Below are 15386 nucleotides of genomic sequence, written 5' to 3'. Positions count from 1 at the left end.
GGGCGAGACTTCACAAATTATAAAACACAGGATTAATTAATCTCAAACTTGGTCATAATGCACAAGCAATGCTAAAAAAAAAAAAAAAAAAAAAAAAAACTTGCGGTTACAATAGATGTAAAAATGTTATAGTTAACTTCGATAATTTTCTCGAACAGTGCCAAAGGCGCAGGGTTCCCAGACGTACGATATTTATCGTATTTGTATGATTCTTACAGCCCTGGGAGACCCTGTACGATCACTAATTGCATTAATTGGCAAATATACGATAATTCTGGCAAGTCCAAAAAGTACTCTACCATCAAATTCCAGTTTATATTTCACAGTTTTTCTCACTGTGCTGCGCAGTCTCATCCATGAATACATTGGATATTGGGATTGGAGCATCGTCGTAAATGCCTGCATCCAGTATACCACTGTATATAGCACAGACTCCCAACTTTCAACAACCCCACAAACAACTCCAACTGTTTGACATGATTGAATGTTGCACATAACAAATTTGGTGAGTGCATTTTCTCACTGTGACTAACTATATGGGTGCTTTACATTTTTTGGATGATCTTGACATTTGACTGTTATTAAAATTGGCAAATATACGGATGCCGTACGGAATAGTCTTGGAGCATACTGGCTCACACATGCCTTGAAGTCAGTAAGGCATGTGTGAAATTGGCCTTGGATGCGGCAAATATACGGAATATATGGATGATCATTTTCATCAATGATCTCTCTGACTCTCTTGAAAATCCTCTGTATCCCTTTGCTGATGACTCTACTCTCTGTCGCTCCATTCTTCATCCCTCAGATCGGCAGTCTGCAGCCTCCTCACTCTCTGCAGACCTGGACAAAATCACAGACTGGGCAAACAAGTGGAACATGTCTTTCAATCCTGACAAATCTCACACTCTTACGATGTCTCTCCGAAAAGACCGACTGGACAACCCTCCCATCCACTTTCTGAATAATCCTCTCCAAGAAGTTCTGTCACTCAAGCTTTTGGGTCTCACTATCTGCTATGATCTTTCCTGGGAAAACCACATTTCAAATCTGGCCTCCAAAGCCAGTCGCCGACTGGGCATCCTCCGTCGTGCGAAGTCCTTCCTTGGCACACCTGAGCTCCTCACCACATACAAGGCTTTCATCTGCAGCTCAATGGAATACTGCTCTCCCCTCTGGGCTGGTGCTCCTGCCTCACACCTAGCTCGTCTTCACGCTGTTGAAACCAAAGCATTCAGAATCATTGGAATCTCCCGCGATGAAGCTAACTCCAAGGGCCTCTCACTCACTCACCGCAGGCAGGTTGGTGGTCTTTCCGTCTTCTACCGACTCCTCTCTGGCCTTGCCCCCCCCCAGCTCTCTCTGGGCTTTGTCCCGCAAATATTCCTACAGGTCGCACAAGATCTGCCTGCAACCCTCTTATGGTCAAACTGCCAAAATCAAGACTCTCTGCTCACCTTCACTCCTTCATGCCTCTTTTCTCCTGCCTCTGGAACAAACTCCCTCACTCTCTTCAATCCCACTCCACCCTCCAGGTCTTTAAAACAGCTGTTCACCACCATCTCTTATCTTCCCCCATCCAAAACCTTGATCTTTTCTACCCCTGCTAATTTCACCCCAATTCCACTTTTTTGAAATACCAACTTCTGTCCTGGAAGTCCTTGGTGTCCTTGTGTTTTATACTTCTCCCTCCCCCCCCCCCCCTTCCCACACCTCCTCCCCCCAAGCCCTCTCCCTTCCACACATCTCCCTGCTCTCAAATGTTGTGTTTGTGTGCTTCCCCCTTCTCTCCCCATCTCGTCTTCCGCTCCCTCTTTTTATATATTTTGTTTGTCTGGTGGATTTGTTTGTGAAGTAAATGTCAGCTCTTTCACGAGCCTCGATTCAGTATACAAAAAAAAAAAAAAAAAAAAAAAAATGTAGTGCGACTCTTTATGGGGCTGTAAAGCGCTTCCACAGCTTACGATGGGGCTGTAATGAATGGTGAAGCTCTTTAACTCAACTGGATTATGTCCACCTGAGTTTTTGTCGACACCCAGTGTCCGTCGTCTGTCTGTCTGTCTGTCTGTCTGTCGTCTGTAAACAATTCGACGTCTACGCTTTAAAAGTCACAAATATTGATTTAATTTGATGAAACTTGTTATGCAGCATCTTTAAGACATAAACTAGTTTTGGATTGCATTTGGGCGTTGCACGCCCAAAAATGGGCGCGGCAGGGCGGCCATATTGAAAATCAATTTTTGTCATATATATTTAGCACATATAAACTATATAGTTTGTGGTTCTATTATGCATATTCCAACCATATTGATATAGACCAGTTGAGTTCAGGTTCCCTGAAACCTCTCTAGTTTTGATTGTATGATAATTTTTCTGAAAATACGATAATTTTAAGGTTCAAGTACTATATTTCTACTTTTAGGATCTGGCAATCAACATTAAGGCCTTGAATTTTCTACGTGCCAGTTGGGCATGCTATTTGAGCCCATAGTCCTTGTTGCATATACCAAACCATGGGTTGTGGGTAAACACACACTCAGGAACTGGTGCAGATAACTTTGACATAATCCACATTCAGAGTACCAAAATCATATTATGGTGAAAGTAGATATAAAAAATGTTATGGTTAAATTGGACTCCAATTGAAAAATTGGCTTGGTGTCAGACCACAACCAACCCTTAATTAATATGCCATGTTGCAATCTGGTGAAAATGGGCAACCTGGTGAGGGTTGGGGGTGGAGGGGGACAAATCATGGAAAGAGCGGAGGGTGCAAGAACATAAAGGAGGTGGTAGAAGAACAGAGAGACCACCAACCTGTCTGCGATGGTGAAGTGATAGGCCCATAGCCTCAGCTTCTTTGCAGGAGATTCCAATCATTTTGAAAGCCTTGGTTTCCACGGCGTCAAGCTGAGGAAGATGTGAGGTATGAGAGCCAGCCCAGTGGGGAGAGCAGTACTCCATCAAGCTGCGGCTGAAGGCCTTGTAGGTAGATATGAGTTCAGGTGTGCCAAGGAAGGAAGGACTTTGTACAATGGACGATGCCCAGTCGGCATCTGACTTTGGAGGCCAACTTTGAAATGTGGTTTACCCAAGAAAGATAATGGCTGAGAGTGAGACCCAAGAGTTTGAATGACTGAACTTCCTCAAGAGGATTGTTAGGAAAGTAAATAGGAGGGGTTTGTCAGACTGTCCTTTCTGAGAGAGACAGTGATAGTGTGAGATTTGTCTGGATGTAAAGACATATTCCAAGTGCTTGACCAGCATGTGATTTTGTGAAGGTTTGAAGAGAGGGGAAGAGGCTGCAGCCTGTCTATCTGAAGGATGAGGGATGTAACAGCAAAAGGTGGAGTCATCAATAAATAGATAAAGAGGATTTTTCAGAGAGTCAGAGAGATCATTGATGAAGATCAGGAATAGTACTGGGCCCAGCTCACTGCCTTAGGGTACTCCATCCTTGGCAGGGAAAGGAAATGAAAGGATTCCGTTGAGAGCCACGCATTGGCTCCAAGACTATGTTTGAAGTCAGTAAGGCATGTGTGAAACTGGCCTTGGATGCCTTAGGCAGACAGTTTGGAGAGTAAGGCAGGATGCCAGATTGCATAAAAAGCATGATATATGTCAACAGACAGCCCTGATCTCATGTCTGTCATTGAAGGCCTCCATCCTTTTTTGGGTAGTAGTAGCAGCACGTCAAAGATGGAGCGACCTGGTCTGAACCCAAATTGGTGATCTGAGATGAGGTTGTTGGAAAAAAGGAAAGATTTCATGTCAACTGTGATGATGGATTATGTGACCTTGCTGGTGATTGGAAGTAAGCTGATAGGTCTGTAGATGAGGGGATCAGTTTGGCTCCTTTTTATGTAATGGAGTGATGTGGGTGGGGTTCCAATCAGATGGAAGATGACCTAGAAAAAATGATAGGGTGAAAAGGACAGAGAGAGGATGTGCAAGATCAGCAGAGCAGGGTTTTAGGACACATGAGCTGATGCCATCCGGTCCAGTTGCAAAGTCAGAGTCTAGGGTTGAAAGAACCCTCTCCACCTTTTCGGGTGCAAAAGACACAGTCAAGGAGCAGTTGGGTACAACAGGGAAGGGTGGTTACAGAGAGGGAGGGCTTGGTGATGCAAGATTTGGAAGCAAACACAGAATTGAGGCATTCGGCCTTCTCAGGAGCAGAATCTGCTGTTGTGCCATTTGAAGAGAGGGAAGAAATGGAAGGGGAGAAAATACAAGAGACAGACTACAAGGTGCCACCAGGTTTTAGTGGAGGGAGATACGTTTGAAAATTCATTTTTGAGGTTGGGCAGATGTTGTTTTCTGGCTCTCCTTGGAGTGAACACACACTTGTTGCAGACTTTTTGGAAAGTATTGAGATTGCCTTCGGTCAGATTTGTCTTCCAGGAAGAGATGGAAAGTTGTTTCAGAGCAAGCGCCTCACCACAGGATTCAAAGTACATGGGCGGGAAGAAGGGTAGGATAATTGAAGACGAGATGGGATGAATCTGATAATGATAGAGAGAGTAGGTTTCTGTGAAAGATTTTCCAGGCCAAGTTAGCATCAGAGGCAGTAGAAATGGGAGACCAGTCCTGAAGAGAGATGGCTGCTTGTGTTTCCTCCAATTTGCCTGAGTGAAATGCCAGACTCGCCGGTGTTGAGGCAGTTCTCAGATGTTGAGGCAGATGGACCAATTGGAGCAGAGGAAGAGCAGAAGACATTTGTTAGAAAGTTAGTCATCAATCCCAAAAGGGAGAATTATTCATTTAGAGAAGTCCGGGTTGGAAAACTTATAGATCGCGTCAGTCCCATGGAATCACAGAAGTCCTTTACTGAAGTGCCATGGCTGGTGAGAGAGGTACTAATGCCCAGCCAATTTGCAGGGTGACAATTGAAATCATCACATATGAGGAAGAGAGAGTTGGGATGAGTGGTTAAAAGATAGTCCATGTTGTTTGAGAGAGAGGGAGATGTTGATGGAGTCATCACTGTTAGGCGGACACAGATGTTCAAGAGGAGGCAGGGGAGAGGAAGTTGCAGCTAGAGGTACTCTTGGCTTGGTTGGGGTCTATAGAATTTGAGGAAACAATAACTTTAGTGAGGTCCTTCCATTAGTTCGTCGAATAATGCTTTCTTTTTATCTCCTTGGCATTTTTCCATCAATTTTTCCAATGAGGATCACTTTTAAAGCCCTTGTCCTCTCATGTATGATCAATCCAGATATCTGTGTTTTAAATGGTTACAGTCACACTTCTCTTCTCCTGAACTAGTTTCACAACTTCCTCATTATCAAACTGATCTCTCTTCATCGTCATACCCACATCCCAAATCTTTCCAGTTGACTGGTGTCTTCCTTTCTGAAGGTACATCTCTGTTGCACGCAGTCCATTGCAAAAGTTTAACTGGTTGTTATTCTATTTTCTTCTTCAATTCTTTGCCTAAAAGTACATTGGACTTTCCCAGGAAATTCAATCTCTGCTAGTTCAAAGCTTGGTCCTTAAAACAATAGAATTATTGTTTTGTGTATACATGTGTAATGCTCTTTATTCAGTGCAACCTGCTGTCATTGCTATGTATAAGTGTCATATGCTTTCCACTTTGCAACCAAGTGTGACGTATGGTTAATTAAATTAGACTATGTAATTGCATCAAGGAAGCTGGAGACGTCTTTAAAACAATGTCAGAATAAGTCTACAAGATTGTTTGAAACTTTTGTTGCAGAAAAGAAAATGGCATTGCCCAGTACAATTTCACTCAACTCGATAACTTTTTGGTTCAGCTGCACTGCAATGGCCTGAAACCAGGTACAGAACCATTTCTATCGCAGGAAACTTGGAAACAATGCAAGAATATTACTCCAGTCATTATATGGACAGACCCACCACAAATTGCAAAATAATTTATTTCTTCACCAGTCATCTCAGAAAAGCTTCCAGAAAAACATATCAAAAGTCCTCCAAAACCAAATTGGTGTAACAATGTCGAATTTGCATAAATCCAAGATGGCCACCATGATATTTTGAATGTTCCAATTTTCACCAAATATTCACTTCAAATCAAACTATTTTCAATATATAATTGTGTTTAATGTTTTATCATTAGTACAATAAAACACAATATATGCACTACGGCTCCTAATCGATATTTTGTCATTTGCATAAATTAAAAATGGTTGCCCAAATATTCCATTTTTGCTTCATTTTATTGTATCGCGTTGTTCATGTTGTTAAAAATCATGGATGTTTTTTTGGCAAATTGACACAAATATATTATTATTTATTGTTATATTTGTTACTATGAAACTCGAACAGAACTCTGTGCGACAGAAAAGAAAGAACAATATTCGCTTTCTATGTAGATTGTACCATTTATCTTGTATATTAATATTCATATTTCCTACTTTGTTTTCGCTATACATTTCAAAAGAGCTTATATATTTTATAACTGGGAGTTTGACCGTTATTCCACATTTTCCACATGCCTTTGATTTGATTCTGATTTCCACACGTTATTCCACACGCCTTTGACATACCAGTACCACACACATCAAAACATCAGATGGGTGGTGAACGTAAAGAATCAACTACTATAACAACAGAAAGTTCCTATGAAACCGACAATGTTACATCACCACAATGTGAAGACAAGACTGACGAAACTGCGCAAAACGATGGGATACCACGGCCAGAAGTCCTGATTGCTGCCAGAACACTATGATGAATTGCTGACTGGATCAATCACTTCAGAGAGTTTACAACAATCCCAAACCCTGCTAGACATACAACAGAAGTTACTGGCACATACAGATGGCATGCAGAACCAACGCACAGCCAAGTTATGGTTTCAATATTTGGAAATGGTTACCATTTTGCAAACATTCGTTAAAGCAGAACGAACTGGTAACTAGCAGCTCCATCTGAAGGCAATGCAGAGCATGTTGCAATATCTAGCTGCTGCAGGTCACAATAATTACACCAAGTCCGTTTATCTATTTTTGCAGACCATGGATTCCCTACAGCAAACACACCCAGAAGTGTTTCAACATTTTCAAAATTGACTGCATGTCTTAAGAAGATCTGATAGACATTGAGCAGGCCTCTCATCAGACCTGGTCATTGAACAGATATTGATGCGGAGCATGAAAACATCAGGTGGACTCACATGTGGACGTGGAATAACGGAGACACAGCGTCTGGTGTGGTTGCTGTCGACCACTGCCTGTTCAGAAGTGAACATGGCAATGCAGATGTTGACTTCAGTGAGCTACTCGACGAGTGAGCAACATAAAGATATGTCAGACGCAAGACAGGGTAAGGATATGGCAGACACACAGGATCTCCTCACATACCTGACTGACAGAAATCCTTTTAATGATAATCCAGCACTGACCAGTATTGTGACTGGTGTTACTGCTGATGCCAATGTGAATGCTGACAGTGCCAAAGAAGTTGGAAACAAGATATTGACAAATATGATTGGAAAAAGTGTTGCACAGCATTCCTTCAAGAAAAAAGACCAAGTCGTCACCCTTAGTACAAACAGTGCAGTGAAAATCAGAGAGGAAGTGATCCATATAGACCCTCAGCTACTCTTTCAATGGCTTGTTACTCTGCAAACGTGTAATGATAATATGGCAGAGGTGTTTCAATATGAGCTCTACAACTATCCACCCTCTCTCTTTGAGAACAAATTCACACCTCGCCTGGCAAATAAATCGTCCTTGGCCGACGCACTCTGGAAGATGATGCCTGCAGACATGCCTGTACCTTCAGGAGATATTCAGTTGAACCCCGCCAAGGTGTGACAAAAATACCAAAATGCTGGAACATTGCTGTTTTAAAAAATGCACTTGAACAACATATATGTGAGGACCTATTGTTTGTACACGCTATTCTTGGGTGCGATACAACATCACACATATATGGAGTGGGCAAGGGTGTTGCACTTAAACGGATCTCAACCAAGCAAGTGTTTCAGGAGCAGGCACGTGTATTTAGGGAACTCAACGCCAGTAAGGAAGAAGTAATAGTTGCAGGAGAACTGGCAATCATCGCACTGTTCAACGGTCAATCAGGTGACAATCTGGATTTCCTCAGACTGCAACGCATCCACCAGAAAGTATGTGCGAGCACATCTTGCGCTCAGCCTCGTGTTCTTCCCCCAACATCAGCAGCTGCCAAATTTCACAGCATGCGTGTTTACCTACAAGTGCAACAGTGGATGGGACGCGAATATCACTGAAAACCAGTGGACTGGGGCTGGTATGAGCAAGATGGGAAGTACCTGCCAGTCCTCACAGATAAGGACGCAGCCCCAGCAGAACTCCTAGATGTGGTTAGGTGTAATTGTAAAATGGGATGCAGCACCAGACAGTGTAGCTGCAGGACGCATGGGCTCGATTGTTCCACCGGGTGTGGACAGTGTAGAGGCGTCTGTACCAATGCGACAAGCATTGGAGATGACGAGACATTTGACGAATAATACGAATCAATGAACAATCAAAATGAACAGATATTGCATATTAGTTTCAACAGCATTATGTTATTTTCTAGTCTATTTTTAGTCTATGATCACAAAAAGTTTATTGATTTGATGTCATTTGCTTTCAGTACTGAAAAGTAAATTGGATAATGTACCATCAAAGTTAAATACAACAGAATAATGTAAAATTTAAATATATAACAAAATTCACAGAAAATCTATAACCAGAAATTGATAAAACTAGCAACGGTACCCGCCCTAAGGGCGGGGCTTCAATTGGGAGGCTCAAATGAAAAGGCAAAATATCAGAAATAGAAGGCTTTTTTTTATTTTAAACGATTCATATAAACAACCGTTGATCATATCACACGCAAATCATCAAAATCTAAACAGTAAATGGCGCCCATTTTGAGAAAAGATTGAATTCTGCAAAACGGAAGCGGCCACTACACGTCTTTCTCAGTTGCACGTTTATGTGTGAAGAGTGCACACCGAATCTGTAACATGGAAGCAGCCGTTGCATGTCTTTGTCAGTCGCACGTTTATGTGTGAAGAGTGCGCGCCGAATCTGTACCACGGAAGCGGCCGCGACACCTGTTTCTCAGTCGCTTTGCACACGCTGTCATGTTACTTCGGAGCCGCACGTTTATATAGGAAGACTTCGTCCGGAGTTTATCTACTCTCTCCTGGTACGTAGAATAAACAGTATTTGTAGAATTTCAACAAAAGCCACATCACTGTTCATATCGGTAAATATTATTCCATTGTGTTTGGAAAAACTGGAAAATTGGAATACTTGGAAAAATTGGAAAAACAATATAGCCTATTTTACTCCCAGGGGTCCCAGGAATACCCACCCAAAATATCGTTGTGATCGGTTGAGCCGTTTTTGCGGTACCTTCGAACGGAAGATGGACATTTGGTGAATTATTGTAAGATAGAGATATTTTGGCATCCATTTTGATTTTTGTTGAATAAATATTTGATTTTACACTACATCTTCTTTCTATATATATATATATATATATATATATATATATATATATATATATATATATATATATATATATATATATATATATATATATCTATATATATATATATATATATATATATATATATGATAATACCAGTTCTAGTGCCTTGCAAGAATGAAAAATGATTAATTAGAAGCGATAATTTGGCAAATTTAGTGAATTTCTAAAATCGTGGCAGCCATCTTAGATTTATGCAAACTAGGCACTCTTCCACGACTTGGATTCACTAGGACTTTTTATATGGTATTCTAGGGACAGTTCTGGGACATAAGGTGATAAAATAAATTATTTTGCAATTTGTGGTGGTTTGATCCCATTTTTCTCATATAATGACTGGACTATATGTCCGCACATCAAATCTCCTATGAACACACACACACATAGATATTCTCTGTACTTGGCTTCATTTATGTTGTGTGTGTTTACGTGTCCACCGTTTCTAACAGGATTTGAGCTCATGGGGAGTCCATCTGGATATTTCACCGACTTCGAGGATAAAACACAAGTGGTGCAATGGCGAGATTTGGTCACGGTTTTGGCGAAGCGCTACATCAGTATGATCCTTTGACTTTTCTTTGCATACTCTTTACTTACTTATACAGGTAGTGGACAAAACAATGGAGACACCAATGTAAAGTCACTTAATAGGGCATTTGGCCACCAAATGCAGCCAGTAAAGCCTGTACGCGCTGTGGCATAGAGTCCACAGCATCTGGAAGTATGCAGAAGGGATGCGGCACCATTATTCCATAAGAAAGTTAATCAACTCGCACCTGTTTTATGGAGGTAGAAGACACTGTCTCAGTTGTCGTTCTGGAATATCCAGTAAATGCTTGATTTGGTTCAGATATAGTGACAGAGAAGGTCATGATATATGGATAACATGTGTCATGCTCATCAAACCATTGGGCATGCACATGCTCTGTGGATGGGGACATTGGGGAGGAGTCTCCTCTTGCAGCCATGCTAGCCATAATTATAGGCAATCATTCTGTGCAGCATTTGTATATCTGACCCTAAGCATGCTGGGATGTTATTTGCTTAATTAACAGATGGGTCACACCTGTGTGGAAGCCATTGCTTGGTGTCCCTCATTTACCCAGGTGTTTTATTTTGTCCACTACCTGTATGTATTGTCATGTCAGATTCCCAGTTAATGCAGACAATTCTGAGCCAGGGGTCCAAAAATCTCTGCAAATGCCAAAACAATCTAATCCTCACTGCATTCTACATTTATACTGCATTCTTTATCATATACAAAACCCCGAGGATCGCCCAATAGATAAACAAAATTTGATGGTTGGTAACATGCAAAAGGCTGGAAAGTGGGAAAAACGTTTCTGATAAATAAAATGTGTAAATGTAATGTAAATGTGTGTAAATAAAATCTGATAAACACAATGCTTGGCAAGACCAAACCTGGACAGATCTGGCGTACGAAGACAGACAAATAGGGAAGGTAAGATGCCAAAACCCAATTATATTGTTACGGATATGGAGTACGGCCCTTCCCTCTTAGCAAGGGGTGGTTAGTCCCTTGTCTTGTTAAGCTGACCGGCTCCACTCCTGGCACTTGTAACGCTATCCCGCGGGATGGAACGGATCAGGGTTATGGGTCCAGGGTTTATCCTGAATACCTTTATCCGTCCCTCCGCAGACTAGGGAGACAAGTACCGCTCGAACCCCGGTTTGGATAGTCTAGTTGCCGAGCGGTTTTTAGCAACCCGAAGTTCGAGTCATTAGCCTTCACTAAACCCGATCCTGAACGTTGGCCGAATCGCGCCACGTACACTCAATATTGAAACCACTAAAGCGACCGAATGAGAATGAAGAAGAAGAAGAAGAAGAAGAAGAAGTACGGAGGAATAACAGGATTTATTAATTATTTACACAGGCCAAAGCAAAGAGAGCAGTCAAGGTTATATACAGAAAATGGAAGGAGCAGGAGACACAGTGAAATCATTAGCTTACCTATACAAGCTTAATTAATAAACCCCAGGACAACGTTGAAGACGGACGAACATTCACACTTACACGGGGAAATGATGGCAGGAATGAATGGCTTGGGGTGGATGGCTTTGAGAGGCAAGGAAGGTTCAGCGGGGCCTGGGCACGGTCGGGCCAGAAGGCACCGCCGTCAAGAAGCCGAGCCGCGGTCGTTGGTCCCAAACTGCGCGGGTGAAGTTCCTTTCTCCGCCTGCTGCGTCGCACACTCCTTGCGTTGCCTCGGTCCCTTTTTTCCTGCAGCGCGGCACGTCTCACGGCGGCTTGGTCACACCTGCTCATCTCCAGTGCATCTCTTGGACTCAGAACTCATCTCTCCTCTCAGCTCATCCGCGTGGGGAGCATCCCGCGGCGGGTTATATAGGCCCCGCCCTTCAACCTTTGCGAACCTCCCCCAAGCGTTCTCTCTCCGCCCTCTCAAGCCAAACCCCTCGTTCTGGGTTGGCTGAACGGGGCCGACTTACTCCTCCCCTCTATGACGAGGTGGAGACCCGCCTTTCTTCTTCGTGGTTACCTCGTGCGTAATGGAGTCAAATGCAGCAAAGTGGACGGGAGATGAAAATGCAGCAAAGTGGCTAAAGAGTCAATTGCAGCAAACCTGGCAAACCTGGCACTTGGAAGCTGCCATGGGGCGTCGGAGGGGCCTACTCTTATTTAATTCGGTGCAATGAAGAGTCAAACTATTGGGAACACACATCCTTAACCTACATAGAATAAGGGACTAACTATTTAAAAGGATATATGGTGTCCTGTGTGTAGGTTTATGGAATTAACTAAGAGGACGAGCTTCGACCTTTCTTTACTTACGGAGGGTGCCATGTACACACAACAAAACCATAATTCTCACATTCTTTACATTTTCTCGAATTCGTTACACTTCTCAAATTCGTTACAATATGTACAAAGGGAATAAATACCCACAATGGTGCCAACGATACCAGATTAACACAATGAAGGGTAAGGGAGCAGGCGAGGACTTTAGGCAGGTGCTATAGTCTTGGGCTGGTACCGTGCAGGTTGGTGTGGCACAAGGCAGAATGTGGCTCGGGGTAGAAGAATAGTGACAAGGCCAGGAGACAAAGGGATGCCAATGAATGGGCGATGTCTTCGCTACTTTCCAAATGGTCCTTTCATCGGTAGTGATGAAACAGAGACAGGGGAGAGAGCTTAACTCTTCAAGGTCCAACTTTAACTGCCGCACGCATGTGGGGACACGGCCTTTTCCTCCTCTGGGACCGCCTTAATTGGATACCATTGGAAGCGCTATATTAATGCTTGAGGTCCTAATTCTTCTTCTGCAATTCCAGAAAGACGGACTTTTAAAATGGGCATTTCTGTGATTGAATGGACACAAAATTTTGTTCAAAGTCGATCTATTATCTATTGGTAAGTGTGATGGCCACACACACATGGACAGATGCTTCTCCTTTTAGTAATAGATTACTTGCATTACTTTTGAAGGTATTCTATGGTTTTGGACACATGCGTGTCCCCATCAGAGTGGAAGTCTTTGTATGCCTTCACCGTAAATTTCTTCAGGACGTACTATAAACGTAGCCAGTGAAGGACCTCAATTTTAAATAGCCTTGTTCGTAAAGACCTCTTTCTCAGTCCTCTTTGTTACCTCACTGGCCACTGTCTTGATGTTGAGCACGTGTAGTCAAGCAGGACATTCGAGAAAACAAGTGCCTGTTCGGGGCATTCGCAATACAAATCTCCAAAGATTATAGTAATGTATGCATGTTATTCAACGTTAGCAAATGTCCAGGTCAAATTTTGAACCAGACTTTTATATTTTTTATTATTAGTGAAAGTAACTATCAGATCATTTATGATGCAGTCATGTGTTGGTTTTAAGATTATAATGTAATTCCTGATTTTGAACTATTGCAGTGAACACATGTTAGTAGTTCTGGTATTGCAGCTAACACATAAGCTCTGACATGTACGCCATCTTCACTTGTGGGTGTCTCACTGCAGATAAATTTGGCCTGTCTTACGTCTCGGAGTGGAATTTTGAGACGTGGAATGAACCAGACCACCATGACTTTGATAATGTCTCCATGACGGAACAAGGTACGTTCCATCGCTCTCATGTTGTAGGCTTTATCTTGTACTTGCTATAAAAATATAACATAACTTTTATCCTTTCAACCAAAGTGTTGCTTTATAACGAAATTGATTCCCACATCGCACTGACTTCCGGCTGTAAAAAATATTTGCAAAAGTAGAGTTTGCTGACCCTTAGGAGTCATTTACACATGACGTATGCAAAGTAGTGGGTGAGATACTTTGAGAAAGGAGAATGGGGTCAGGTGGGTGGTAAAAAGTCAGAGTAACGAGTCTTTTCTGTTGGTGTTATAACCCCATAAACCCTTCAAAGATATTGCACCTGATGTGGGTTGATAAGCATACCTGTAGGATCAAGTAAATAAATGGAGTTAGTCGGTTGAACTATTAACAAGGCATGTTGGGCCAAATTCCCCCTTCATATGTCATTGGATATGCTTGTGCAGAATTTTCTTCAGTTAACACCAGAGTAGACACAATTAAAAATTGCTAAATGCACTGCATTGTAATAACATTTACTGCAGCCGGTGTTAACATGGCTACAGTTAAAGGCTCACATATTATGACTTGGGCTGGCAGTATAGCTCAGAGGTAGCACCCTCACCTTTGATCTGTCGAGTGTGGGTTTGATTCTCGACCCGACTATGAACTTGTCACCTTGGTGCTTTCTCGGCAGGGCGTTGCATGACATAGGCCACCATGTCTCAGATGGATGACAAGCCTGGTCTGTTAGAATTAGCTGGTGGAGGCTAAAGAGCTTGTGATGTCTTGATGAGGAGTAGGCGAATTATCGCTGGCACACTGAACAAATTCTGTATTCCTGTGATGACTGCTGTTGAGAAATGGCAAACCGCCTAGTGTTATCTTTCCTGAAAGTCTGCGGTTGAGAATCTGAACTGGAAGGAGATCACCAAAGAGCGAAGATGTACGATTTAAGCATATAATGCTTTTTCTGTAGCAAATGTTGGAACAGAGAGATATTCTACTCATAAATAAAACTACCCCCTTAAAGTATTGTTGTGCAACCCATTTAAAACAAGGCCATATGTTAACCCCCCCGGCACTACTTATAGCAAGACAACCATTTATTTTCTGCATGTTGTGCGTGAACCCTAAAAAGTCCATCTGTGGATTTCTCCCACATCCCTCACAAGGATTTCTTAACTACTACGATGCCTGCTCAGAGGGTCTGAAGAAAGCCAATTTTCATCTGCGGCTCGGAGGCCCAGGTGGCTCATTGCGCAGCCCACCTGCTTCGCCCATATGCTGGGGTCTGCTGGATCACTGCACCAAAGGAACAAACTTCTTTACGGGCAAACGGGGTGTTCGTCTGGACTACATTGCCATGCATAAAAAGGTTCCGTTTACAACATTATCTTTTTCTGTCCGTTGTCAACTTGGACATGTTGAATCAGCAACTGCAGCTGTGATGAATCGGAATGCAAACTTTGAAATGTATTGAGTTGTTTACAGCTGCAGAAGAAAATTGCATTTTTATATTTGCTCCATCATTGTATTCCACATTATCTTTTTTGTTATACAGGTACTTTGATTTAAATGTTAAAAAAAAAACTCACAAATTTAGTTTTGTAGTCAAGTGTTGTCGATAAATAATTATTCCTTAAGACATGGAACGAAACCTTTATTTTTTAACCTTCTTTATAAACATTATTTATTAACTCAATAGCTTACAATGAACAAAAAAACCTCTCTGCATTTATCGAGGGTTGATTGTCAATCATTGTTGTAACTGGTGGACACCCAGTCCACCTGGGACTTCCAATCCCAGCCTTCCT

The 15386-nt window shown here is 42.3% G+C and overlaps 1 protein-coding gene across 1 annotated transcript in view; it reads left to right on the top strand.

The window, feature by feature from the left end:
• The window catches only part of IDUA (alpha-L-iduronidase), a 200754-nt gene that overhangs the window by 110288 nt on the left and 75080 nt on the right, over positions 1–15386 (top strand). The window contains exons 3-6 of the mRNA XM_068106517.2: positions 5720–5802; positions 9963–10070; positions 13501–13596; positions 14745–14947. Coding sequence (XP_067962618.2) covers positions 5720–5802; positions 9963–10070; positions 13501–13596; positions 14745–14947 — 490 coding nt within the window. The remainder of the gene's footprint in view (positions 1–5719; positions 5803–9962; positions 10071–13500; positions 13597–14744; positions 14948–15386) is intronic.

This window comes from Myxine glutinosa, chromosome 2 (genome assembly GCF_964187855.1).
Source record: "Myxine glutinosa chromosome 2, kmMyxGlut1.1, whole genome shotgun sequence".
Taxonomy (NCBI): domain Eukaryota; kingdom Metazoa; phylum Chordata; class Myxini; order Myxiniformes; family Myxinidae; genus Myxine; species Myxine glutinosa.
The sequence above is the reverse complement of the archived record's forward strand: the minus strand, read 5'-3'. Positions and strand labels throughout refer to the sequence as shown.